This window comes from Uranotaenia lowii, chromosome 1 (assembly GCF_029784155.1).
Source record: "Uranotaenia lowii strain MFRU-FL chromosome 1, ASM2978415v1, whole genome shotgun sequence".
Taxonomy (NCBI): Eukaryota; Metazoa; Arthropoda; class Insecta; order Diptera; family Culicidae; genus Uranotaenia; species Uranotaenia lowii.
Window position 1 is genome coordinate 215,198,059 of NC_073691.1, and position 27,826 is coordinate 215,225,884.

Consider the following 27,826-nt stretch of genomic DNA (forward strand, 5'->3'; position numbering starts at 1 on the left):
AAAACTTACACTTCTATCGGAAATTTTTTGTTTATTTTCCTCCCATTCACAATCGAAAAAGAAGATTTACTTATGACGATTCGCCTACTAGTTGCTAATAAAGATACACACTTACATATGTAGTAGTGATAGATTTGTTTTCGAAATACATCTACAAAACACGGACAACATCCGAGTAATAAAAAACGTTCAACCGAAAAATATATTTCATAAACTTCAAAAATAATATGTGTATAATATATATTGAAAACTAAAAGGAATAATCGAGAAATAAAAATAATAATATAAAAAAACGCAATCGAACTAAATAACAATGTATTGTAGATAAATGTATTTAAAAATTGCTCTAATTGTTGTTGTTGTTGTTGTGTAGATAGCTGAGAAAATCGTCCGAAAAAAGTTGCTGAGTGGTCGTCGGGGTGGTGGTCAGTCCGCCGAGCCCGAAGCTCGAACTGGTGCCACCACCGGACCCAACCGTTCCGGCCAGCCGAAGCGATTTCAGCACATTACCCTCGGACGCTGCTACACTTGGCGACGGTGCCCACAGTGAGCTCAGTTTGTTGTCAGCGGCAGCGGCGCTACTACTGGCGATCTCAGTAGGCCGAATCAACTGGGATTTGGTGCTGGCACTGCCGCTGCTACTGTTAGCGAGGTTCCCCCAAACATTATTCTGATCGGCGGCGTTCGACTCTGTTGGATGCATCCAAATGGAGCCGAGCGATTCGACGCCGCCGCAGCCTCCCAAAGTTTTTGTCGTGTGCTCCCAAATGTTTTGTGAAAAGGACGCCGTACTGGACGACGCCGGGTTGATCGTAGTGTTAGTGATCGTGTTCCACGGTGTGGTAGTGATTGTGGAGGAGGAAGAGGAAGAGGAGTTGGAGGAAGTGGTAACGGTTGTTGAGGTTGTACAAGAAGAATCTTTGCTAACGTACATACTGTTGTTAGTGTTAGTTCCGATGATCTGGTCTGGCTTGCCTGCTGCCGATGATGCTGGGCTCATGGGTGGACGACCCCAGAGCGATTTGTTGCCCCAGATGACGGCATTCTGCTGCTGTTGATGTTGCTGATTGTTGATGTTGTTGGCAGTGGCCCGGCCACTACCGACGTTAGAGTCCCCAGATGCTGCTGGAGTTGTTGGCGATGCGGAAAAGCCCGAGTCGAAGCTACTGTTGCTGCTAGCGCTGCTCAGATTGCGCAGCTCTTGGATGAACGAATTCATCGCTGCTGCCGTCGTCGTTGCCGAATTTGTAGAATCGGTGCCACCGACGGTGCTTCGACTCGGTAGACCTACCGCCACCGATGATGGGGAGGACTCCAACGTGGCCTCATGTTATGGCCACTGCTGGAACAGCTGGAGGGGCTGTTTGGTGTAGCAGTAAGCCAACGGCTTCACGAAGTGCGTATCCTGGGCGTGACAGTACGGACACGATACGCTATGGCTGTAGTCGCTGTAGAAGTTCAATCGCTGGTGCGGGTGCAGCAGCAGCTTGAAACAGTTGTTGCACTGAGAAAGATAGAAAGAAACGTGTTGAAGTCGAATTAGAATCTGATTGGCGTAAAATCACTCGTGGAAGCTGGCTTACCTTCAATCGTTCAGTGCAGCACGGCATCGCGGCAAAGATATCGTAGGAATACATGGTTCCCAGAACCAACGACGATCCGTCCCATTTCTGTGCGCAGAATCTGTGAAGGAAATTGTAGGATAGGAATGAGATAATGGAAAGTAAACATAGATCTATAATGTATAATTTTCCAACACGCATAAAAAAAATTACGAACGAAGAATAACGTGTGAAAACTAAAAACTGATCACATAGTTCGAATTATCTTCTTTCTAGAGAGTGTATCCTCAAGTACCCAAGGATGTAAGAGAAACATTTCACACGAACAGTAGGTGTGGCTTCCTGAGTATGCCTCTGAAATGAGAGCCCAAAGGGGCATGACAGACAAGCTCTCAACACATTCTATAGCTATCGCTAGCACAACTGATTCCTCCAATATCTAGATATCAATGAGAATAGTTGTGCGGTACTCTTAAATTGGACCTAAGTAGGTTCTAGACCTGGGATACCACAGTTGGATACATTTCATTTATTAGTCTAAAAATCTTATCTGCGCAAAAATTCTGTTCATTATGTAGGGATGTCTGAATACGAAGAAAATCGAGAGAATTTTCATTACCAAATTACTTAAGTTGAAAATCTGGTGCTATGTTTTGTGACCTCTTAAACGTAGACAAACTTTTTCCGCAAAAAGCCAGTGACCTGCTAAGCTCCAACCTAGACAGACAGATAGACAGAGTCGGATTAGTCGGCGGAACCCATCAACGAAAAACCAAAACGGAACAGCAAGGACCATTAATCATTGCCTAGCCGGTGTGGTGTTGCTCGAGGGAACAACAACTTTTCGGGTGTAATTATGGCAATTACAAAACCACTCTACGAGTGCTGCTACTGGATTCTCGCGTGCGCATTACAGCTGTGTGTGGCACCCAAGGGATGATGGTCGGTCGAATCGGTAAATCTAAGCAAAATATTCAAATTTCTCTTCTCGGTTTGTCCAACCTGATGTTGGTCAACAGCAAATTGACCGAGAGTGTATTTCCATGAAATTTAATTAGAATGATAATCTCTTGGACCCAGGTCAGTGGTAGCCTAGGTGAGAAATTCCCCAGAGAGCGCCACCGCACTGGAGAAGGTGCTAAATTAATGACCACCCCGAACAGCTGGTATCCTTTACGTTTTTTTTTCGCTGGTTGGGGAAGTTGGGGCGAGCTTAAGTACCAGTACTAATGGTGCCAATAATTACCTGCATCGTACAACTCGGTTCGGCTCAACGCCATCCAGACACGCCATGCAAACCGATGTCAGATACAGCACACGATTCTCGTATTTCACCTGCGAATGAATGAGAGAAAGTAAGAAGAAACAAAATCCAAATCAAATACAATTCATAAAAATTGGAAGCTCTGGAAAAAAAGAACACGAAACTGAATTTATTAAATCATAAGCGATTTTACGAGCGTTTGATTTCGATACCGTCGTCTCTTGGCGTCGTCGCCGTCGCCATCATCAAGATCGAATCTGTCGTTCGGTTTTGTTCGAGTTGGTTGTTGGTTGGAAAACTTGATTTGCATACCATCCGGGCGCTTTTCGCTTACCCGATCCATGTTTCGTTCCAACTTCCAGCAACCACGACCACGATGATGGTATCGAAACGAAAGTGGTTGCTAGCTGGCTGGTAGGAGCTGGTAGTCTCATTACACCACTAATTTAAGCTTCTTGGTGTGGCCAATCTCGGCGCGATGTGGACTGGAGTGGGACGCAAACGATATCATTAATTTAGCAGACGTTTGAGTCTCCCGCAGGCAGCCGGGGGGGCACAACTTTGTCTTGTCATAAGTTTTTTTGGTCTTAAATGAGGAAATTTACATTTTTCTTTCGCCGTGCTTAATTGGTGGTGATACATTTGCAGCGCGTGAGCTTGAATTTTCTACTACAAAGTAGTACAAAGAATTCTTCGAATATTCAATTAAGTTTTCCTAGATTTCTAGGGTCACCTTCCGCAATGTCAGACAGGTGCAACTATCCTCATTTTTTTTAGTTGTCGTCGTCGGCCAGACCTCAGAATCTAGGTCAATGGTGGCGAAACCAAAGAAAACAATCCACAAAAACTGACGGTGGCTCCAGACGATGATGACGCCTGCTAGCCGCTAGCTAGCTAGTGTTTTTAATGGGAAAGTTCAATGTTCTGCTCAGCCCGCCTGAAATTAGGCTCACATACTTACAGAAGAGCTTTTTTCCGTGATTGTTCCGTGGCTTCAAGCAGGAAGTCGTTTAGTCTGGGGGAACATGCGGAGAGCAGTCAATCTACTGTGCTTCTCCTGCCTCTTTCAGCAGTTTCAATATTTGTTTGGCTGGCGCGACGTCGAGCATGATTGGTTGATGAGGTGGAAGGATTTAACGGCGGAAATGGCAAAGCTTGTAAACGGAAAGTGAAAATGTATTTTTTTTCCTCCGTTGTCGGTTCCGTGTCAATCAACAGAGGAGGCGGTGCTGCTGGCGGCGGCTCAAGCAGACACGTCTGTCTGACGCTTTGTCTGACAGCTGATAGCTTGTGCTATAGACAGTTTTCCCCCGTTTTTTTCTGCAGTCAGCGCTTGGCCTTCCTCGCTGCGAAAAACGAAAACCCGGCGATGATGGATGAGTTGGTCGTTTTAGTTCCTGCCTGTGAGTGTGTTGCGCGGTTGCATACATGCGGGGGTAGCTCAGCGAAAGCTATTATTACGAGTAAACATGGGAAGCTTTTTCTTTCACTCTCGGTTGTTGTTAGTGGTTTTCAAAGGACTCGGAGCTAGCCCCAGAGCAGCTTGAAGACGATGAGTTATGGCAGGTTATTTTTCCTAGTCATCATCATCATCAGCACCACCGTCATTATTATCACCATTAGAGGGCAGCAGGGCGATCAAAGGAAGGTTGGCGACAGCGACGACGCTTTGGAATCGCTTTGGTCAATGAGCGGTTAATCTGGAAGTCGTTAACCCTGTTTTGAGGAATGATATTCCTAAGACTCTGGGTACTTACCTCGATGCAACCCTTGGCGTGCTGCTTCGGGCTGAGGAAGAATGATCCATCGACTAGGGGGTAGCGATCAAAGACTAGCATCGGTTCCTCGCAGAGCACGCAGGCGACGCGGCTCTTGTGCTGCGCCGCCAACGACGATAGGATGAAGAGGCGCGTTTCATCGTTGCCATGGTTGCCCTCGTCCTCGATCTGAAATTTGAGAAAAATATTCCAAGTTAGTTTTGAAAGACCTTTTTTTTTACTTTTTTTTTATTTTTATGAGTAATATGAAATAAAGAACTTTCAAAAAATCAAAAGAAATAGATTGTGCTTGGATGGAAATCTCTCAATCGTCATGAGGAGAGAAAGCTTATCGAACACACCAAGTTTACCAAAACCCTTCAACACGTTCAGCAAATATGCTTCCACAAATAGTCTTCTCTAGGGCTGTTTCCGTTTCCCGAAAGATGCTCACTGAACTGATTTTATAGAACTATTTTTCACTCGGTTCCTTCCGGAAAACTCGACGGAAGATGCGGACTAAATCTCAGAACAGTTCGATCGATGTTATTCCATCCCTTCTCTGAAAAGTATACATTAGGGTGCCGTTTTCCATTTTTTTTTTTTCAATTCAGTCATTTTTGTTATTTATTTAATGTTTGCCATATTGTTATTATTTTTATTACAGTCATTTTTGTCCGATTGGCAATTCTGCCATCGTGGTCATTTTTGTTGTAATGTTTGTTTGAAATTTTTTAATCCGGCTCGAAGGACCACTCATAAAATTACAAACTTTCACGTCGTCAACATTTGCTTAGTGTGCTGAACAGTTTTCAACCAGACAACGGGCTTACGATAGGAACGACTGACAAGAAGCAGATGATAATAGTGCTCTTCTTTCCATGCGTTCCGACGTGTTCTTTTTTTTCTTCTTGTGTATCGTGTCTACTATCGTCTTCGGATAGTAAAGAAGCCATCGTTTGCCTTTGAGCAACGCGTGGTTTGAAAAGTTTTCCACCCATGGTTTCCACAAAAGCGGAAAAGGGAAAAACTTTCAACTAGTTGAAGCTACATAGTTTTTCCGTCCTGTGTGATATGCATGTTGTAAATGGTGATTTTTATGGCACATAACATATTCATTTTCCGTGTACGCGGTGCGCTCCCTGTCTGTTGCAGCCATCCGGGCGTGATCCAAGATGTTCTATTGGTGGGTGTAAGTGTGTGGTTTGGTGTAAGTTTTTTTCCACGCTCTACTCGGTCGTTGCGGTTCCAGATGCGTTATTCCACTAAGATGGGAGAAAGGAATTTTCACTTTCGCGTCCCTAGAACTTGTTGAAGTTGATAGGACGACAGTCGAGAACCCGAGCGAGCGGAAAGCATCAATGAGTCATTTCAGAGAACATTGATTTTTATTGGTACTCATCGTTACTAGAGAAGACTCTCGTCACCACCTAATAAGAATTTTGCCATCCCCCGTCGTCACTCCGACAATTGCCTTCTGCGAATAAGTTGGGAAGTAAAGAGCTTTAAAGTTTGATTAGGTTCCTCGATAATCGAACCGGAATCCGGTGGCGGAGCTGGAAATTTGAATCCAAACGACACTTTGCCATTTCTTGATTGCTTTCAATTGGCAATCAGTGCCGGGAAAAGGGAATCAATTTACAGGAAAATTGCTTCTGTTGAAGGTTATTTGCTGTTTTATGTGACTTCTTTGATAAATCAGAACTTGGGTGAGAGAGGAACTTTTTTTTTATTTACTTTGATGCAACCTTTGTTTTCCTCCATCCATACACAAGAGTGTGCATTTGATTGCATTCCAGGACCCTTATCAAAATGCTCCTTTTCTCTGATGATGTCGTCAAACAGTGTCTGTGACAGAGTTAATCTGAATACTTTACGCATCAAAATGGTCGGAAGCTTTCTTTGTCTTCATGAAGTCTAGAAATATAATACTTTGAATTGATATCTTTACTGTTTGTGCTTTTGAGATCTTCGAATAAAAACATAGCGACATATGTTGACATATTTTTGTAAGATACTGAATAAGCGTTTTGAAATTGAACTGATTCTGAATTTGGTAATCTGAAAAAAATTAAAGTAGGAAATATTGTGGGTCTCAAATGACTGCCATAGGGAACTCTTTTCAAATTATGAGGTTTTGTTTCGAAATTATAAAAATGATCTGTTTGTCATTTTCTAATGTTTATGCACCAAACAGAAAAAAAGAATAAAAATATGGAGAAACTCACCCTCAGAAGGTGAAAGCACGTATGAATTATTATTTTCACCACATCCAGCAGAAATTGTCTTCTCATAAAACAAACCTAACCTGCGATAATGGTAACCACATTACGAGGTTATAAGTTTCTCGCACTTTGGAGCGAAATCTTTCCAGTTGTGCTGTGAGAAATAAAAAAACCGAACGTTTCTGTCGAACTGCGACCCCATCAGTCGTAGTCGAGCGTATGGAGTCTCGACTGGGGCCAAAACCGAAAAATCTGCTGAAATATTCATGCTGAAAAATTCAAACCAACACTGAACCGCGTGTCGAATTCGTCAGAAGGAGCGTGTAAGGATGTGATGGGGGTCGTGGATGAAAAAGGCTAACACAGGAAAAGAACCGCGGCTTGTTCTTTTTTTTCCTCATCGTCTGCCGTTGGTTGGTGGCGAAATAAAAATTTATTTCATTTGCCTCAGTACAATTCTTCATAAAACGTGTGGCTATGGGTATTACGTAGATAGTATGTGTGTTGTTCCATGAATGTGAATCGGCTGCTGTCTGGGTTTTTTTTGGGAAAACCGCAAAAAAGCTGACGCTGAGTGAGTGTTGATGACTCTTTCGCGCTGTGTGCGGGAATCAGGTGTGCTACAACCCTAGCTGTGAATAAATCAGATTTGCAATCTGCACTTTCGTGCAGCTTTTTGGGTTTGCTCAGCACCAACAACGAATGAATATCTGCACAAACGTGACCTGTCTCTTATCAACGTTTCGGTGGCCCGCACGGCAAATAAACCAGGATTAAGCACCCCGACGAGGTTAGAATATGCTTTAAAATCCTCTAGCACTGGGGTTAGGTTTTTCCTTGTTTAAAACCCTTTAACTCCTTTGAGAAGTTCAAAACTCTCATTATATGACGCTTAAAAACGAATTCTTACCATCTTTATGAACAAATTTTTAATCAAACGACAGCGGAAAAAATGACTTACAAGTTAAATGATAGAGGTACCAGATAACTTCCCTAGGGAACGTCAAAAATTTTGCCGAAATGATGCCATGAACGAAGAACAAAGCTTGAAGCTTTAATTTCCAAAGCATTCTTTGATCACCGGGAAATTAACACTCTTAACGAGAGAATGTAATGCTTTCGCATGGGTGACTTGGATGAAACAGTACCCTAACCTTCCTGGCATCTATTTATCGTTTTTTTTTTGCGAGTTTAAAATTTCCTTTGACGGGTGTTGCATCCACTTTGTGATCTGTCAAATCGACGACGTCGAGGTAGCAAACTTTAGCATTCCCCCACCCCGCACATTCATCAGGAAACGAATGGAAAATGAATTAAATAAAAACCTTGCTTGCCAAAGCAAAAGAAAAACTTTTTTCCTTTGTCGCCGCGTTGCAAAAATCCCGGAAAAATAAATTCCTTCATACCTTCGTCTGCGCTTCGCTCGAAACAAAGCAGATTAAATTTATCATTTTGCTTGCTTGCGCTCCGGAACGTCAGACGAGACAAGAAGGATGCTGCTGTTCCGGAATAATAAGCTTTCATCAGCATCATCTTCGCTGTAAGTTCGTTGAAAGTACAATATAGTTCGGTGGTTTCTATGGCGCCCAGCAATCAACAAACTGATGATGAGACCACTTGACAAGAAACGTCAGTATTTTAGTGTGCAGTTGAATCGTCAAATTGTGGCAGGGTAACGTTTATTAAAATACGATAACAAACTACTAAGTGCAGGCACTTGAAGAAGTTCGGTCTGAATGAAGAAGAGGTGGAGGTTAACTCTTGATTTGAGCGCTCATCTTCTCCGGTCGACAACGGGAGGTTAACTACTGACTGAGCTAAACAAATACCGACAAAAAAAGTGGCCAAAACATCGTCTGCGAAAATAACCCCATGCCTGAACCAACAACAGTGGGAGGTACTCGAGAACCTTCGCTGTAACGGCAACGGAAGAAAAAATCAAACGAGAAGATGAAACAGATGAGCCAGAGCACCATCGAAAGGTGCTAAAGTATACTTTTGAAAAAGTTAGCATCCTACTGGGAGTGTTTAGTAGTTTTTTGTTTGTCTGTTTGTATGGCTCGTTCTTGTAAGAACTTTTACTACCGCCCCTACTTTTGCGAGAGAAAAAACGTTCGGGACGACTTTCTCGGTGCTCTTTTTTGTTTTTTTTTTTCGCCTGCAGAAAGGCCCTCGGGACACTGCTAGGATGATAGAGAGCAGTAGCGAGCGCGCGCTTTGTAAAGTTTTGCTCCTAAACGGTTGAGATTTAAATATTTATGGGGCTTTTAGCCCGCATGTGTCATTGGCTGTTTCGCAGAGCGGGATGTCCTTTCAAGAGCGGGGTTTTTTTTCAACTGCAGGAAAATCCGCCCCAACCAAACTCAACTGAACCCAACGAATGGATCGGGCGGAAAAAGTGAGCAATCCATTCGTTAGTTTGTTTTTGTCCGGGGACATCTTCTGATGATGGAGAAATTATGAGCTTTTTATGGAACAGAAATTTACTTTTCGTTTATTGGATGGCGACCCTTTCGATTTGATGGGAGAGTGTTTAGAGGGTTGTATCGGCAAAAAAATATTGGATATCAAGCAGCCAGACTGATTTTGCGATTGAGATTTATAACATGAAACTTTAGTTGGATTTCCGATTGAGGAATATTTTATGTCTTTGGTAATCTGATAATGAAAAAATAGAAGCCGTTCGGAAATACGTAAAAGAATCGTTTCATTACAGATATTTACAACCTTCAAAATTCCGTACCCTAGGCTGTAATGGGTCACGGCGACGGCGTGCATTACTGTGTTTATGGAAGTTGAAGGTTTGGAAACAGACTCCAAACTAACATAAACCTGAGAGGGCGGTTGCACGTAGCCTTATTCGATATGAGATCATAGAAAATAAATTAAAAGGTGATTGAATATCGTATACTTTTTCTTAGATGATCCATGTTGATAAGGTGAATGGGAGTTGAAACACTTGCCCTCCCTTCCGTTGGACAACAACAGCATTGCGCAGTGGAAATATCACAATTTGTTGTTTTAATGTTGATATTTCCACTTTTCTATTATGCGCAAGTTAGATTAGAATAGACAGTATTGTAAATGAATGATAACTGCCAAAATTAGATAGGCTATTTAATTGTACAAGAATTAGATGGATGAGGATGTTAACAATTGGCATGGTTAGGTTCAATGTTCAATGTGCTACTAGGCAAGGTAAAGTAACAATTTCCTTCTCCCCAATGCTCTAGTAAGTGTGCATTTGCGGTTTATGAATTTCGAAGGCTTATTCTTAAATAAAGCATTTTACAAGAACTAGAGGCTTATTGGATTAAGGTGCTGTTTAGATAGTTTTCTGTCAAAAATATTTCCTTTGCGTTTCAAAACTTTTTGATAGAATTGTCTATTTTTTGGTTTGGTATGAAATTCAAATAATGAAGTAAAAGATAGATGATAGCACAGCAAAATAATATTGGAGATTTATAAATAGGAGTGTAATTTATTTCATCCGAAAAAGATTGAAGAAAGTTGTTCTGTGAAGTTGTAAATGCTCGAGATTTTAGAAGAACAGCATAGTTCTTTCTCGTTTTAATACTTTTTTATTGTAGTTCGATCTTATAGCTTGATTAGGTTTGCAATTCAAATAAGGAATGTAGAAGATAGAAGGTATGATTCTGATAAACAAGAACCTACTCGTCCAGGAAAATAATATCGGGGTTTTAAAAATTGACATTCATTTTAACCAAACCAAAGATTGAGGAGGTTGTTTGAGAAGTTGTTCAAAATTAGCAATGAGGTTTTAGAAGAACAGCATCGCCATTTGCATTATGGTTTAAATCCTGTTATTTTGATAAGTCAATGATAGTACAAAAGATATTGAACATGCAATTCATAATTGTATCTCTATATTATTTTTTAATTTCCAAAACATTTGGTACAATTATTATTTGTGTTTAGCGAAATTCTATTAATTGCTGCATTGAGAGATAGCTTCTTATCTGGATGTTTTGTTCTGAATTCGAAAAATATGTTTTTTTAGTCAATCTAAAACGATAATAAATTCAAAGTTATTGCATCGAGTAAGGTTAGGTGGCAGGGATAACTCAACTACGGTAAGATAGTGAACCCTTCTGACAATGATATCGAGACGTAAGCATATGATAACTTTTGCTACCATACTGTTACTGCTCGGTTGAATTAGAGGTTGGGTTAACTCGAAGCTCATGTAGGGCCCAATTGTCCCAGTCCGTCGAGCACTATCTTAACGCTTCCCTAAACTGGTGCTTCAGAACCCTCGGGCTCTGTTGTCGCTATCCTACTCTAAGCTATTCTACTCTCATGTAAATTTTCCTCTTCTGTCCCCCGATCTGTTTTTCCTTTCCGGGTCAGCCAGGTAGCTCATAAACCCATACAAAAAAAAAAAAAAAAAAGATATTTACAACCTTCAAAATTCATTCCTCATGCATCGATTCAGGAAGTAAGTTGAACTTATTACTCGTTAAAAATCCTTAATGAAAAAACACGAAACAGAAAAAAATCCTCGCTCGCAACTTCGGCCTTCGCTCAGAGAAAAATTTAAAAAATGTAAAAAATAATAAGCTTCTCAATAATTATCAGAAAAGATTAGAAGTGTCAGTTAAATATCAAAAATCAAAAATGCCAGAGAAAAAATGAAAAAATAATCGAGAATATTGAGAAACAAAATGAAAATTGTCAATAATGGACGAATTGATAAAAATGACAGGATAGACTAACAATGACAAAAATGACAAAAGTGACAAAAATGACAAAACTGGCAGAAATGACAGAGATGACAAGAATGACAAAAATTAGAAAATTAACAAAAAAATCAAAAATTAGAAAAATAACAAAAATGACAAAAATAATAAAATTAACAAAAATGACAAAAATGACTAGAAAGACATATTTTTTTTATTAGAGACATTTGAACCTACATTGGTTATTCGCGTCTTTTCTAGATAGAGAAAACAACAATACTTTACAAAATTTTTAGTTAATCTTTAACAAAAAGAAAAAAAAATGAAAAAAAGAGAGAGACATAAATGACAAAAAATGACAAAAACGACAAAAATGACAAAAATGACAAAAATGACAAAAATGACAAAAATGACAAAAAAGACAAAAAAGACAAAAAAGACAAAAATGACAAAAATTACAAAAATGACAAAAATGAAAAAAATGACACAAATGACAAAAATGACAAAAATGACAAAAATGACAAAAATGACAAAAATGACAAAAATGACAAAAATGACAAAAATGACAAAAATGACAAAAATTACAAAAATGACAAAAAAAACATGAATGGCTTAAATGACAAAAATGACAAAAATGACAAAAATGACAAAAATGACAAAAATGACAAAAATGACAAAAATGACAAAAATGACAAAAATGACAAAAATGACAAAAATGACAAAAATGACAAAAATGACAAAAATGACAAAAATGACAAAAATGACAAAAATGACAAAAATGACAAAAATGACAAAAATGACAAAAATGACAAAAATGACAAAAATGACAAAAATGACAAAAATGACAAAAATGACAAAAATGACAAAAATGACAAAAATGACAAAAATGGCAAAAATGGCAAAAATGGCAAAAATGACAAAAATGACAAAAATGACAAAAATGACAAAAATGACAAAAATGACAAAAATGACAAAAATGACAAAAATGACAAAAATGACAAAAGATTTCAAAAATTACAAAAATGAAAAAAATGACAAAAATTATAAAAATTACAGAAATGACAAAAATTACAAAAATGACAAAAAAAAACATGAATGGCTTAAATGACAGAAATGACATAAACGACATAAATTAAATAAATGACATAAATGACATAAATGACATAAATTACATAAATGACATAAATGACATAAATGACATAAATGACATAAATGACAAAAATGACATAAACGAAATAAATAACAAATATGAAAAAAAAAGACAAAAATGGTAAAAATTTGAAATAGGTACAAGGGACCCATGTGAAATTTTTTGTTTTTATTTGCTACGAGCGTTCATTTTTGCAGTTATCGAAGTATGTTTTGAAAATTGAGACGCTATATGATTCGCGTCTGGGTTCCTTAAATAAAAATTCTAATACTATTTAGAAAGGCCTACTTCGGTTCGAAATGCCCCGTTGTAGTCGAATATTAAAGAAATATTTAAAGAAATGTTTAAGGTGCCAATGTTTTTGTTGCTTCAAATTCATTGAAAATTTAAATCGTTTTAAAAATCGTGAAAAATCGAATAAAACTTTACATCAGCTGTTAAATAGAGCTGATAAACGAAAAATCACGATCCCACCACCAAATATTTCAACCGCTAGAGCACTATTAAAACAACACAAAACCCCGAAGCTGATTGGTTTAGATTTTATCGGTTAAATGGATGAAGAAAAATACTGGAGCCAATTACATTCCAGCGAAAAAGGGAGGATTCTCACTTTGGCTTGGGGCAAAAATCTGCATCATAGAAAATGCATGACACCACCACCGGGGTTTTAAAAAATATCTCGAATAGCTTCGCTTCGCATTCACACCTTGCTTGGAAACGATCTTTTTCATCTTCAACTGGTGATGCTGCTGCTGCCCCGCTTCATTTGCGCTTGGAATTGAGTTGGGAGAAGCAAAAAAAATGGCACTGCAATAGCATCCCAAAGCAAATTGGCAGCAAACGGGGCAGCTGTGCTGAAAATGCTTAAGAAATTTGACTTGATTTTGCTTCGCACTTCCGCACGAGAAAAGGGAAAAGATCAGGTGCTTAATGTGCTCGACGAGAATTTAAAATAATATTTATCCTTTAACGTTTTTTGGTTGCTCTCTTTTTGGGAATCTGAGGACTCGCAGTTACACCTTGAAGACGAGCGAAGAAAAAAAACCCAAGTCGGATTGAGGGTGGGTTGAATTGTTCATTTCACCGTTCGTTAGGTGAGTTTGAAGTGGCAAAACACCACCATCCGCAGTGTTAAGAAAAGCTGGCTGAGAAGGAGAATCGCTTCTTTAGGAGTGAAGATTTCCATTTGAATATCTTCAGTCAGTCGTTGGGCTCCAACCTTAAGGAAGGTATTTGGCAAAAGGATTCCGTAATCAGATTCGTTTGAATCGTTTAATTTAGCAACGATGATGCTGGGTGGCCTTTTTTCGGTGTTTGCATTGGGTGCTGCTACATTAAAGTGTTCACCCTTTTCATGAACGTTTAGAAAACAAGGAATTTAGTTGCCTTTTTTTTTGTTGGTTTCTCTCTCAAGTAAGATAACACTGCATCCGTTTGAGCTTTGATAGGGCAAGAACCGGCACACGTTTGATTCTATTCTATTCTCAGAAGGGGACCCGAATAAATACACATTGGAATTAAATTTCCCGTTCGTTACACTTGCTTTTTGTTATTTGGTGTTCGGCAAAAATAAGCACAACGACGATGCACTTCTTCTCCCGGATCAATGCTTCCCGGAAATTGTATGCACCTGAGTTTCGTCTTCCAGAAGCAAAAGCGACGCCTTTTGATTCATCCCCCCTTCCGAAAGTAGACGGAATGGGGGGATGCTTATTTGCTTCGAAGCTAAATAAAGCTGACGCTTTTCATTTTCCAAAACTTGGAGAAGAGTCAAGGGAGGCGGACGTCGAATCAGAACCGGCAGAAAAGCTCGGAGAGGGGAAGAAAATCCTATTACCACATCTTATACATGATGTTTCTTGACTTTTCTGGTCCTGAGACGCCACCATTCGGTGTATCGCGGGACGTTCTCGGAAGCGTTTCAGGGCAAAGACGCCGAACGATGAACTCCGATACCATCACCGGGAAGATACACAAAGAATCCCCGGAAATGCAGCAGCAGATTTGTTGCCAGGACAAACCACCGAGAGCGCACAGGCAGTCAGAAAGACTCCTGTTCCAAGTGATAAATAATAATGAATAAGGTGATTTTCTGTTTCTTTTTTTTTTGAGTGGTATCTTCCTTCGCCATATCATAAATGCTCGTAGAAGACGTTTCTTTGTGAATCAAGCAGTGGATTTGCGACTACAAATAATGGTAATTGAGCTTAGGAAATGACGTTATGAACGTTTCCTTTTGGGTTGTCAAATTTGTCAGCCAAGATATGTTCATACGTACGGTTTTAATCGCGATAGTTCAACAACATTTTCATCAGCGATCGTCATAAATTCAATCAAAGCAAGCCGAGAAATGCAAAGGTTACTGGCGAAGAAAAACAGAACGCCTACTGACGATGATATTGCTGTTATGACAATATTTCCATTGAAATCGAATTTTTCGGTAGTCTCGAAATTGTGATATTTGTTTGAAATGACTGAATTGACAAAATCTATTTTTTTTTACCAATAGTCGTTTTAACATGTCATTCGCTACTTTTATCAACGATGCAGTTGGCGAACAGTCTTTGAAAAACTTTTCCGGTACAACTGTCATCGGTAAACATCTTGGGCTAGAACTCACGGACATCGGCTCAGGAAGCAACTGACTTGCCAACTAAGCTGTATCACAAGATTAAAATTGAAAAAATCATTATAATTGTCACAAATGTCAAAATTTTTAAATTTTCTTAAATGTTTAATTTATCAAAATTGTCATATTTATGAAAATTTCAAATATTTACAAAATTATCAAAATAGTAAAATTTAGTAAAAAAATTAAAACTGTCAAAATAATAAAATTTGATAACGCGATAAAACGTGATTGAACGTTTTTTCTAAGATAAACATTAACAGCAAGACGAAATACCTTTATGCACAAACGATAGAGATGTTCATACGGAAGTCAATTGACGGTGAATTCGTGCACCCATGGTATTCGTATTCGAAGGGTTATGACTTCCGATGACTTTGTGAAAGTCTGGAAATTTTAATTTTAGAAGCCAATTAAATTGTTGCTTAAATGTTTTCCTAGCTTGTTCACTAAACAACTGATACTCAAAACCGCACTCTCGTTTTCGGCAAAGGCAATTCTTCTTCCAAACAGACAAGCGCTTCGTTCTTCCCAGAAGGTCAACAGCCATAAGGTGTTTCTTTCAATTTATCATATCGAAATAAGAAATGAAATAAAAAAAATGGATAAACTCTAGGAAATTGAACCCATATCAGTGTGAATCCGTCTGTGTCAAGACGGAAACGAAAACACACACCCGGAGAAAAATGTTCCAGTCAGTTTCCTCAAACTTTCCCAGCAACAAAGATCACGCATATGTGTAGGGCTGAATGAACCTTCTTCAACGTCTCAAGAAAGGAAGGTGCAAATGTTAAACCTCAACACACGTCTGCTTCCAAGGAGGAAAGAAGAATGGTGGTCGGGAAATACCAACCAAGTATGATTAAATTTTCATCTCGTTTCCAATTTCGGTTTTAATATCCATAACAAATATTTTCGCAATGGCAACAACACCAACCCCGACTCGAAAACCGACCGAAATCCCCAAAATATGACGGAGCGTAGGAGGTAGGAGACCGCACGTTTGGTTGGGTCCTTCCTCTTCAGGGCTAGCCCGGCAGCATCCGGCGTTCGAGAAACAAAAAGAGGAAAATAGCAACAGAAATTGTTGCAAATAGAAACGGAAAACCGGTAACGAGATGGTATCAATATCTGTCCGGACGATTGTTTCTGCCCGAAATGTTACCCTCAGAAGTTTGCTCCTCACCGGATTCCGATAGAGGGGGCCACGCCACACACATGATGTCGGTGGCGTTGTTTTCATTTTTTGTTGTTGTTGTTGTTGAGATTTTCCTTTTTGTCTAGTAGCTAAAAAATCGAAGCCAATCGTAGCTTTATTGACGTTTTCATTCGCTGATTTTTGCTGATGCAGAACTTTGATTTGGTTTGTATTTTTATCCCAATTGTCTCGTTAATAATCGGCGTAAAATTACACAGATTTTTATTAAATTGGTTAAAAAAATTTGAATTAAAAAAATGATTTTGGCAACCTAACAAGACTGAAAAACAAACTTGTTCAAGTTCAAGGCAATCAAATCAATGGCTACTACTTACAACTTTATCGGAAAAACTGTCAATGCAACAAAGTTCATCGCCTACTTAAATTTGTTGTTGCTGTTTGGATCATCCTAGAACAAAAATTTAGCTCTGTTCTACTATTCTAGTTTTTAGCTTTAACACATTTTTATGAGTTCTGGTTTTAAATTTTCAATCTGATTATTTTTCCAAAAACATAATGGGGGAAACACGATTAAATTTTTCAGTTAAAATTATCGCAACCAATAGAAACGACAGCAAATCTTTGCCCAAAGTTTCGCTTTTCAACTGCTGTACTTGTTCGTAGGTATGCTACCGTTGTGGGAATTTTGTGAAAAGAACTTCGTTTAAGGACCCACCACAATCACCAGAAAAAAATACCGTCGGCAGCAGTCCATAAACAACGTTTAACGTTGTCATCTGGCCAAAAATTCACAACCAGAAGGCTCCGAACTCAAAGCCAAGCCAAACGAATCACTAAGCCACTGCAGCCGGGGAGATATTTCTTTCTTATTACATTTTGAAACTCTCCGAAAAAAATGGCGGCAATGTGATAATCTCTTGGACGGTTGCTGTTTGGGAGTTTTTTTTTGGAAGCTTGACTGGTCCTTTCGCAGAAAATACGCTCACAAAAACAGCCACCGGGAAAGATGAACGATGAGGTGCTATAAAATATAACTTTGTTATACTGCTTTATGTTTTTGTTTTAAAATACTTTTTCTTCCACAACAAAACACAGCAAGCAAAACTTTGGCTGCCGCCCCGGTCTAAGAAACGGCTAACAGCAACAAACACGTGAGGGCGCAACGCTGTTTTTGACACATCTCGCGTCGTCTCGTCGAGATCTTCAGCGGTCGGAAAAGTAGGCTTTGGGCGGAAGCACGTACTCGTTACACTCGCCTGCTTTGCCTTTGGTTGGGTTTGGGTTGAGTTGGTGGATTCAAAACATACGCAATTTTCCTCCTGTGATGCTGCTTCTAGCTGGGTTTGCCAAGTGGCTTAACGGTCTTCGTTGAGCGGTTTTTCTCCTTCACCGTCAGTTGTCGAAAAGCGGTTTAGATTTGAGGGGAAAAGTGTGAGTTCTCAGCGGTGGCGTCAAAAGTACTTAAATTTTAAGTTGAACATGTTCGTTTGAGGTTGTATCTTGAGATTTATAGGATGCTGTTGACCTTTTGACAAGGGTTGTTAGGACGAAGAGGGTTCCACTTTTCTTCAGAGCCTTAAAGATTTATTTTCTGCATTATTCGGAATTTAAGAAATGTGTCACATCGAAAGGTGCCAATTTTCTGTTAATTTGGAAAACGAATCCCGAAATGCACATTCCGCAGACTGGAAAACAATGATCCGCCCCAGTCGAAAGTCCCATTGTCTGGACCAGATAAGAGTCTCTGTTAACGAAGGCGACGTAATGAATAGTAAATTCACAGCAAAACAAAGACAATCATAACAGCAACAATGCCACGCCACCCACCCACATCAGCAGCTCGACAATTACAATGGCGATGGAGCACAACAACGAAATCACATGTAATTTCGTCCCAAAACGACGTGCAAATGGGTCCGGCAATAAAAATTAAACCCTTTTCTGGGGATGCCTTTGCCTTGCCGCGTCTCATCCCTTCTTGCCAAACAATTCGGTACGACAACTCCCCAAAATTTCCAAAAATTTGGCAAATTCCACAAATGAGCAACGGAGTCCTTTGGAACCCAAGTCGGTCGAAAAATACCAGTCAGCAACAGTAGGCGGCGATGCACGCTCCTGAGGGCTGAGGGCTGAGGGTGGCATCGCCAACTATTGTATGCAAATACTGCCGACGTCGTCGATGGCGACCCGCTTGGAAAAGTAAACCTTTATTTTTGGTATGTCCTTTAGTCGAAAAATTTGCGGCTGACACTTATCTGGTGCATTTGAAGAAGAGGGGACCCAAGAGAGGGATGGATTCCTACTTAATGAACCAATAAAATTGAAACTCATTTTGAAGCGGTGAAATACTTCAGCTTTAAAAATTTGAAAATTTTCAAAAATTTAAAATTTTTCAACGTTGTAGAAGAGTGCCTAAATTTTCTGTGAAGGTGTCAAGGCACTTGCTAAGTAGGCTTTGACTTATGCCATTTATCTTGCCTGTACTTACATTTTTAATATATGACAGTTCTGACAGTTTCCACTTTTTTTTAATTTCAAAATTTTGATACTTTTGACAAAGATGATAAAATTGGTCATTTCGAATATTTCGATTATTTTAACATTTTTCACAATTTTGACATTTTGACATTTAGTCATTTGTGTTACAAAGCAGAACTGTGTAATCTACACCCATAATTAGGCGTCTGGTTTGAACGAAGCGATAAAAATTTTCCACTTCGCCCTGAAGAAGTGCTCCTTCCTACCAGGAAATGTCAGTGAGGGGCTGGGTAAGTTTGTGGTAATGAGGCAGCAGTCTGACCTAGAAAAATTCCGGTCCAGTCTACAGTCCAGGATTTACAGAAACGGAACTGTCCTCGGCGCTTTAGTTAGTCACTTGGGCGGGTGCCAAGAGAGAGAAAGAAAAAAAAACAAATCACCAGACATCTTTGTCCAACCAGCAGTCAGCCAAGCCAGCCGAGGGTAGTTTTCAGTTTTTCGTCAATAAAATCATAAATAACTGACTGGGTCCAGCCGTCAACGCAAATGGTCGCGACCAACTAACGGAATGTTCCTTTCACGCGCGTCCCAGGTCAGGACTGTAGAAAATCGCGTGTGTCTGGAGCCAGGATGTTTCTTTGTTTATGTTGCTTCGTGCCCGCAAAGAGGATTAGGACTGGTCGTTTCGTTTTTGGCGTTTGATTTCATTGGAAGAAAAAGGATTAGGACGGCGAGGTGACACAGACATCGGTTATCATGAATATGGCGCCGTGGCGGAAAAATGTGACCTAGAAACGGGTTCCCCGAAAATGGCAGATTGACTATCCATTAATGGATTATTAACTTGTTGTTTCTTGTTCCGAGGGGTAATCCGAACTTTCCCAGTCGCATTGTGGGACTTGGGTAAAACTCCTATTGAGAGGTCCCTCGTCTCGTCGAGGTTCTGTCGTGGATCAGCTGTCGCGAACCAATAACGTGGTCGTTGTTGTCGTCGTCGATGCAGCCAAACGTTACGGTTATTGCCGCGGTGCTTATTGGTTATTTTCAGCTGTTTTTAACTGCTTATGGTTATTGCCTTTTTTCGGGGGGGCGATGGAAAACCCCCAGAAGTCAGGAAGAACAATTTACGGAAAATCAAACATCGATAACACGCACCCTCGATGAGTATACATCCACCGGAAAGTCATCGTCTTTTCGTTTGGTTTGTTGGATGCCGAAGTTCAAATGTCAGCGACCTCTGCTCCTTTGGCAGAAGATTGGAAAAAGGAACATCAGCAAGGCATTAAAAATTCCTACTTGTCTGCGCCACATTTTTTTTCCCAAAGACTTCCATTCAAATCGAAGCCGGGAACGCAGACCGGCTCGGCATCGGTTGACAGTATCGTAAAACTGGAGCCAATTAAAAACTACTCTAATTACTCTTTTTTCTCATTCCTCGAGAAGGGGGAAGGTGTAACTGCGCCAGAACGATTAGAATTTTTATTTCACTCCCCCGAAATAAAAAAAAAGCCGGTCCAGACGCCTTCATCTCGCTAAAATGGGGAAAAAAAATCTCAGAATGCCATGAAAAGCTCATTTGGAGGTTAGGTTTTTTTTTTTCAGTCTCCTTTAGTGCGAGATCGTTCCAATTTTCCGGTTCAATGTTGAAATTCAAACCATGTTTTAAATCGGCACTTCCTCGGACTCTCGAAGCGCACTTCAAGTCTGGTGGAACCTTGTTGAATTTATCACAAATGAGTCGAGACTGGGTGGGTGGGATGTAGTTTTTCGTAAAGTAGCAAATTTCCTGGAACCAACTTCCTGTTCTGTTTGGTCCGAATGGTTGTTACTGGTGCAGTTTCCTTCCAAGGAACCGGCAACAAAGTGTCGGAACTGCAAGCAATGCAATTTCATTTTATTTTTCCTCCCTTCGAAAGACCTGGTGTGGTACCAACAATTTTATGTCCTTTTCTGTCTGGCGAAAAGCGGTGTGGTGTGGCCATTGGACCGGCAATATTATGTCTTGCTGGCTCCTTTGCAGCTTACCCGCAGCACAAGACGAGACCGGAGATTTCTGCGGACCGCTGTTTCGTCTCGCTTCCAAATGCAATGATTGTGAAGATGGAGCAAAATATGTTTTTCAACTCAAATAAACCCGAAATGAAAAGCTTTTTTCGAAAGGTGAGGATTTGGAACTGTTTTATTTGGCGAAATGGTTTTCCTTTGTTTACCACGGACAGACAATGTCCGTGCGGTGATTTCAGTGCTGCACACAATTTCTTGAGATAAGTTTACTTACGAAAGTCTTTGTTTAAACAAACATACCTGGAATTGAGAAAAGAAAAAAAAATAGTTGAATTTTCACTAATAGAAATTTTTCAAGTGAAAAATATGTGGAGAAACATTTGAGTGTACCGAAAACATTCTACCTACTATGATTTGTTTATAACGTGTTTCTTGAATTGAAAACCATCTATGACAAAAATAACAAAAATTACAAAAATGAAAAAAAAAGACAAAAATTACAAAAAAGACAAAAACGCCAAAAATGTCAGAAATGACAGAAATGACAAAACTGACAAAAATGACAAAAATGACAAAAATGACAAAAATGACAAAAATGACAAAAATGACAAAAATGACAAACATGACAAAAATGACAAAATGACAAAATGACAAAATGACAAAATGACAAAATTACAAAATTGACTGAAATGACAGAAACGACAGAAACGATAGAAATGACAGAAAAGGCAGAAATGACAGAAATGACAAAAATGAAAAAAAATGACAAAAATGACAAAAATGACAAAAATGACAAAAATGACAAAAATGACAAAAATGACAAAAATGACAAAAATGACAAAAATGACAAAAATGACAAATATTTAAAAATATAACAAAAATGACAAAAATGACAAAAATGACAAAAATTACAAAAATTACAAAAATTACAAAAATTACAAAAATTACAAAAATGACAAAAATGACAAAAATGACAAAAATGACAAAAATGACAAAAATGACAAAAATGACAAAAATCACAAAAATCACAAAAATGACAAAAAATGACACAAAATGACGCAAAATGACAAAAATGACAAAAATATGAAAAAAAAAATTATGGTTTATAAATTAAAAAAATAAGGCTTATTTGTTTTTTTTTACGATCGGTGTTAAAATTTATCCCTGGCAACATTGCAGGTACTTTTGTCAAAGTGAAATCCGGTTCGAAGGACCAAACTATACCAAAATAATAGAAAAAAAAACAGTTGAATGGATTTTCGTTTTTTCGGATAAAATTTAAACTTGAAGATCGTTATTCTTCACAATGAAAAGAAGGATACCTGTTGCATGGGAAATAACCTCCTCTTCGAGAAGACCATTCACGTTTTCGTCATTGATTGTAATGCGTCACAATAGGATCACGAACCGGAACGAACTCGAACGCGACAAAAAAAAGTCAAAATACGCTGACTAGCTGCTGCTTTGCAACAATTGTCTCAATGGGATCAATTCAATTGATTTCGATTTCTGTCGCTGTCTCGGTCGGTGCAATTCCCAGAGCCATCACATTCTAGATATCCCAATGCCAAAATAAGGATACATGAGCTGGAAAAATACACATATCGTAAGCAATTTCCTTCTGTCTTGTCATCGTCATCGTTAGCCAAAACGGGAGAGTTCGACGACTCACCTGAACCACCTCCAGTTGAATTGCTGTACCTAGCAGGTGAATTGGAATCGGAAGAAAATAAAAGCACTCGGTCCACCATCATCATCACAATCATCCGCTCGAATTGTGAAGCCCCATTACTCGTTTCCGATTGACCGAGGGAGGATCGGAGAAAAACCAAACGAAGAAGCAAAAAAAAAACGCTTAACCACCAAGCGTCTCCACCGTCATCATTTGATCGGAAACCAGTCTTTCACTTCCTATAGGAATTGACTGGGGTTTATACAGAGGATTGGCGACGGAAGAGGTACATTTTTATCGGATACATTCTCCTGGCGATTAATGGCGTGTGAGCAAATTTATTGCACTTCGAATGAAGCACCCACGCCATCGACCGGGTTTCGCCTGCCTGATGTCTTTGTCGATGGCTACGCGATGGCGCTGACGCTGACCATGGCCGTGGTGGTGAAACATTACTCGTCGTCTCGAGTGGGTTGTACCAGAGCGATTCTTACTCCTAAATTTCTGCAACCATAAGAGCCAGAATCAGTGGAAGGGTGAAACTGTCGTCGTCGAGTTGGGTTGGTGGGTAGAGGTGAACAACTGCTGATTTATACTTTCGTGATTATCTGACTAAATGAGAGTAACGTCCGTTGGAATTTCTTAAGGAAGAAATTTTCCCTGACGTAAGGAAATCAGCTCCTTTTGGACGAAGCTCGAGCTATGAGATAAAGGATTTATTAATGATGCTTTTTAATGAAAAGCGCACCAGCACCGGCACAAGTATATCCTGGCAAACCAGACACCTTCATCATTTTTCACACATGGCCCCCGGACTTGGACTCGAGAAGCTTCCAACAGTTTAATGTTTCACAAATTATATCATCATTAGTCGGCAAGTTTGGGGTTCTTTCTAAGTGGTTCAACAGCCCTGAACCGACACAGTCTGGAGAATTTGGAAAGCCAATTATGAAAGAAGAACTTATTTTTGTTGCAGTTCGACTACAAAAGCTTAGGTATCACACTGTTACATTAATCGATTTTCAATTTGCACTCATCACATCAAAACATCGACACTCCGGTAAACGAAGAGGATAAGTGAAGCCACCTACCGGCAGGAAACTGAAACCATATCCGTCGTATGTTTCCTTTTCAAAAGAAACCAATTACGTTGCCACCGGAAAAAAGAGGACTCGAAAATTGCAATCACATTCGTTCGGTGCAGTGCAGGATACAAATCGGTGCATAAGGTGCAGCTCAAAGGACTGGCAACTTATGACATTTGATACCAAACACCCGACGACGACGACGACAACGATGGATGCACTTGGTCGAAATAAAGAGGACGACGTCACTGGCGAAATTGAGTTTTCTTTTCCGTAAAGGTTCCGGTTGTTGTTGCGGTGATATTAGGGCTTCCCACGTTTGAGTGGATTCTTTTCAACGTTTAATTCAATCAGAAACCTCCTAACCGAAGCTGAAAATCAAAATCAGTAACTTGGAGTGGTAGTCAACATTCATTTTCGTTCCATGAATCGTTCCATCGAAAAATGTCGATGAAAAATCACAAAAATATAAGACATTTAGGGAAACAAAAGTAATTCAAGACCTTTCAATAGCTGGGTCATTCAGGCTTGCCAAATTGATACAAAATGGGGCGTAGGGCCACAAAATTTGATCAACTCTCAACTCGTTCTAATTAATCGCACCGAGAAGCGCTTGTTTGTTTTCGCAATCGAAAAACGACGTGTGCGTGCGGGCACTCGCATGGTCAAATATTTGCAAACCACCTCAACACTGGGACGCGCTGCACGCACGAAAGCAAGCCAACAATACCACAGGATTTAATTGAATTCCATTGTGCTTGGCCTAACCAACCTGGCCCTTCTTAGCTTGTTCTATAGGTATTTGCCTAGTCGGAAGAAATCAACGAACCAACTTTGTTTCCGGAAAGATTTATTACAAGCGGTGGCGGCTCGCGAGTTTGCATACCTCTCGGGCGTTTACGAAGACATCGATCGTCGCGTCGACCGGCTTTGGTGGGCCGTTCCCTTTTAATTATTAATCTCCTCAGCGCGTCGGGGTTGATATCGAAGCGGTCGGTCCTTCGGATCGAGCGAGGGTGGCTTGCTGGTGATGAGTGGCAGCGTCACTAATAGTGTCGATAATTTATCGGTGGTGCCCTCGCTGTTTCGGTCCATATATCACGGAGTTTTCGGTTCGAAAAAGATACACACGTACGACGATTCACAAGCGGTTTGTTCAGAAGTCACGAACGAGGGCTGTTGATACGAATTGGGTTGGGATGAGGGAGAACACTTGCCCAGATCTCGTCTCTCGGATGCTGGCTGATAGGTATTAAATTAAATCAAACCCACTCCCGGACGCTCTCGATGAATGAATGAAGAAAAGGGGAGGCTAGCAGCTTGAAGATGGACCTTTCTTCTGCGTTATCGTTTGCCACAGCTCTGAGATGAGAACATATTTGCACTAATGTGAAAGCAGTAAATTTCCACCACCACTAGCTCTATCCTAGGAGCATCATCCGGGCAGTAATCGTCGATGACAATGGACAATCGACTCTTACTACAAGCGATTTTATTGAAACAAATCGAGAGCGAGTTGTTACGTTACTTCGCGGACGCTTTTCCGACCAAGGGGTCGAGGAAAAAGCAATCTGCACTGGTATTATCTTTATTACTTTCCCATCCCTCGGCATCAGAGTTCATTGAAGAGTGTCCTGGACAGATCTCCCAGCTCCCGGCAGCAAACAGTATACTTCTCCTGGCTTCAAACAAATCCAGAAGGTGGGGAAAGCTGCTATTGTTTGCTTTGTAGGAAGCACCTGTCGAAATTCACTCGCATCAATCTGATTATTCGCTAAGCCCCCCGAGGGGAGAAAAACTCGGACCAGAACCGATAGATGACGGATGAATGAATTTGGATAAATATTTTGATGTAATTTTTCCCCCGTCCAAGATTGGCTTCAGGCGCTGGGCTGGAAAAATCCTCCCTCCTATTCGACTTTCGACTCACAAAAGTCGAAACCAAAAAAGAGCCTTAAAAATGCAAATACGCCTTGAGACAACATTATTATTGGCGCTATTATTCGATCACAGGCAGGTTCTTAATCTTTTACGCGTTTTTTCTTTTCTGATTGTTGTTTTTTCTGCTCCGGGAGCATCCGAATGGATGATGTTCATTATCTATGCATCACCGATTGCTGATTCGTTGCGGACCAGTTCTGAAGAAAGGAATGATGTTAAGGATGATGATGATTTTATCCATCCCTCTCCTATTTGAGCTCCTAGCATTGATCCTTCGGGAAAAGATGGAAAAATAATACACAAATACCGATTGAAGTGTGATTACGACGGCGTGTTGGAATGACGAAAAAATCCATCAGCACGCATTCACGCGATCCACCAAACGGGGACGTGACGGAATTTCACAATCCTCCTTCTATTCGATTGAAAGGTCCTCCCAGGACAGGTGTGACTGCTGTTGTTTGACAGGTGTGGCTAGGATTTGTGATTGTCTCCTACTTTTTCTTAGAAAAAGAAGTATTTCGGTTCCATGGATTTTGAAATCCTTATCACAAAATGGAAGAAAATCATTTGTTTTTATTTACCTCGAACAACTTCTTTTTATGTTGTTTCAAACTACAGTTCCCCCACAATAATTAGTCACTTAACGTATCCTTTCAACACAAAATGCTTGTTTATTCGAGTGTTAGTTGACCAAAACTAAAGCTTTGCATGAATTTAAGTCATTAAATGCGTCCTCTTTGAGTTCAAATGTGTTTTTATTTTCAGTTTTGTTACAAAATAACATAATTTACCGAAACAATCAGCCTTTTACAAAACCACAATTATGGGTCAAAATTGTAGACCGTAACAATTATTAGTCAAATTGCTCACAATTATTAGTCACATAGAAGTCCATGGCAACACCCGAATATCAACATGAAAATCATTGCGTTTCAGGAAAACATTCAGGGGCATTCTTTGATAGCATATACTCAAGGGGCATTTGGGTTGAGCTATAGCAACCAAGAAATGTTTTGCTTTGCTAGCAAAACAGTGACCCATGATTGTGGGAAATTGGGTAGATGTTGTAACAATTATGGGTCAATTTTATTTTGCCAATAATTTTGAAATTTCGCGTTTTATTGGCTCAGTTTCCTTTGGAAAACGTAAACTCGTCCTTTTTGCTTATATGAGACCTATTTATTTTGTTGGAATTTTTCAAATACGCGCATAAGGGGCTTAACGGTTTAAGATGTCAACCTTATAACATTGGAAATTTTTGCGATAGTTCAACAGATAATTATTAACATATGACAAAAACTATTCAAACAGCAATTTTACTGTTATCAAGCGCACCCATAATATTTTTAATGCATTTTGATGATATTATCGATAAATTAAAAATAGTAGTATGGAAAAATTTCTTTTAGTTTATTAGATATCAGCAGTTCAAATGACTGGTGACTAATAATTGTGTGTGACCCATGATTGTGGGGGGACTGTATTTGTTTTTTAAAAAAAAAAAAGAACAGAGTATGCCATGAAAAAATTGCCCAATTGTGTTAAAGTCTCACGCTACTCAATCGTAACAGAAAAGCTGATGCCATTTCAATTGTGTCGCCAGGAAAAACTGTCTGACAAACGTCGAAAATCGTTCACACTTTCCCAACCCGTGAGAGAAAGATTTTGAGAATTTTTCTTTTAGCCGTTGGAAAATCCCCTAACTCTATCGCTGGATGCTCTTTTAACACCAAGTGCTATAGTTTTTTTTTGGCGCGCAATGAGACGACTATGGTGGATTAAGGCAGCGGTCGTTTGTGTGAATTGGACTGTCAGAATCAAACTAAGACAAATAAAATGTCCCAACGAAAAGACACGCGACACAATTTTAATGTTCATTTAATTTGATAGGATTTTGGCGTCTTATCCGATATTGCTGCTCGTTCCGATGGGAAAGAATGGCAACGAACGACTTAACAACCTCAAAGTGTCATGTTTGTGGTTGTTCTTCTTTTGTTGGTCGGTTTTCTAGCATTCCAACATCGGAAGGCTGAGGCTGAGAATGTCATGAATACAAACGACATCATCGAACTCTGTCAACTTTAACAGTACAAAGTGATGCTTTGAAACAACTCAAATGACAAAAATGATAAACATGATAGAGCCGAATTAAACCCCAAGTAAAAGTCCGTATTACCTTAAAAATTACTAATTA

At 39.7% G+C, this 27,826-nt stretch overlaps 2 protein-coding genes across 2 annotated transcripts in view; both read right to left on the reverse strand.

Moving 5' to 3' along the window:
- Positions 1 to 346: 346 nt before the first annotated feature.
- On the reverse strand, positions 347 to 1,219 carry LOC129738392 (mucin-21-like). Its single transcript, XM_055729572.1, has one exon. It carries the CDS (start codon positions 1,217 to 1,219, stop codon positions 347 to 349), a length of 873 nt encoding a protein of 290 aa, XP_055585547.1.
- LOC129747644 (headcase protein) overlaps positions 1,197 to 27,826 on the reverse strand; it is a 130,967-nt gene continuing 104,337 nt past the window's right edge. The window contains exons 3-6 of the mRNA XM_055741948.1: positions 4,584 to 4,772; positions 2,809 to 2,897; positions 1,584 to 1,683; positions 1,197 to 1,504 (exon numbers count right to left, since the gene is read on the reverse strand). Coding sequence (XP_055597923.1) covers positions 1,331 to 1,504; positions 1,584 to 1,683; positions 2,809 to 2,897; positions 4,584 to 4,772 — 552 coding nt within the window. The 3' untranslated portion in view covers positions 1,197 to 1,330. The remainder of the gene's footprint in view (positions 1,505 to 1,583; positions 1,684 to 2,808; positions 2,898 to 4,583; positions 4,773 to 27,826) is intronic.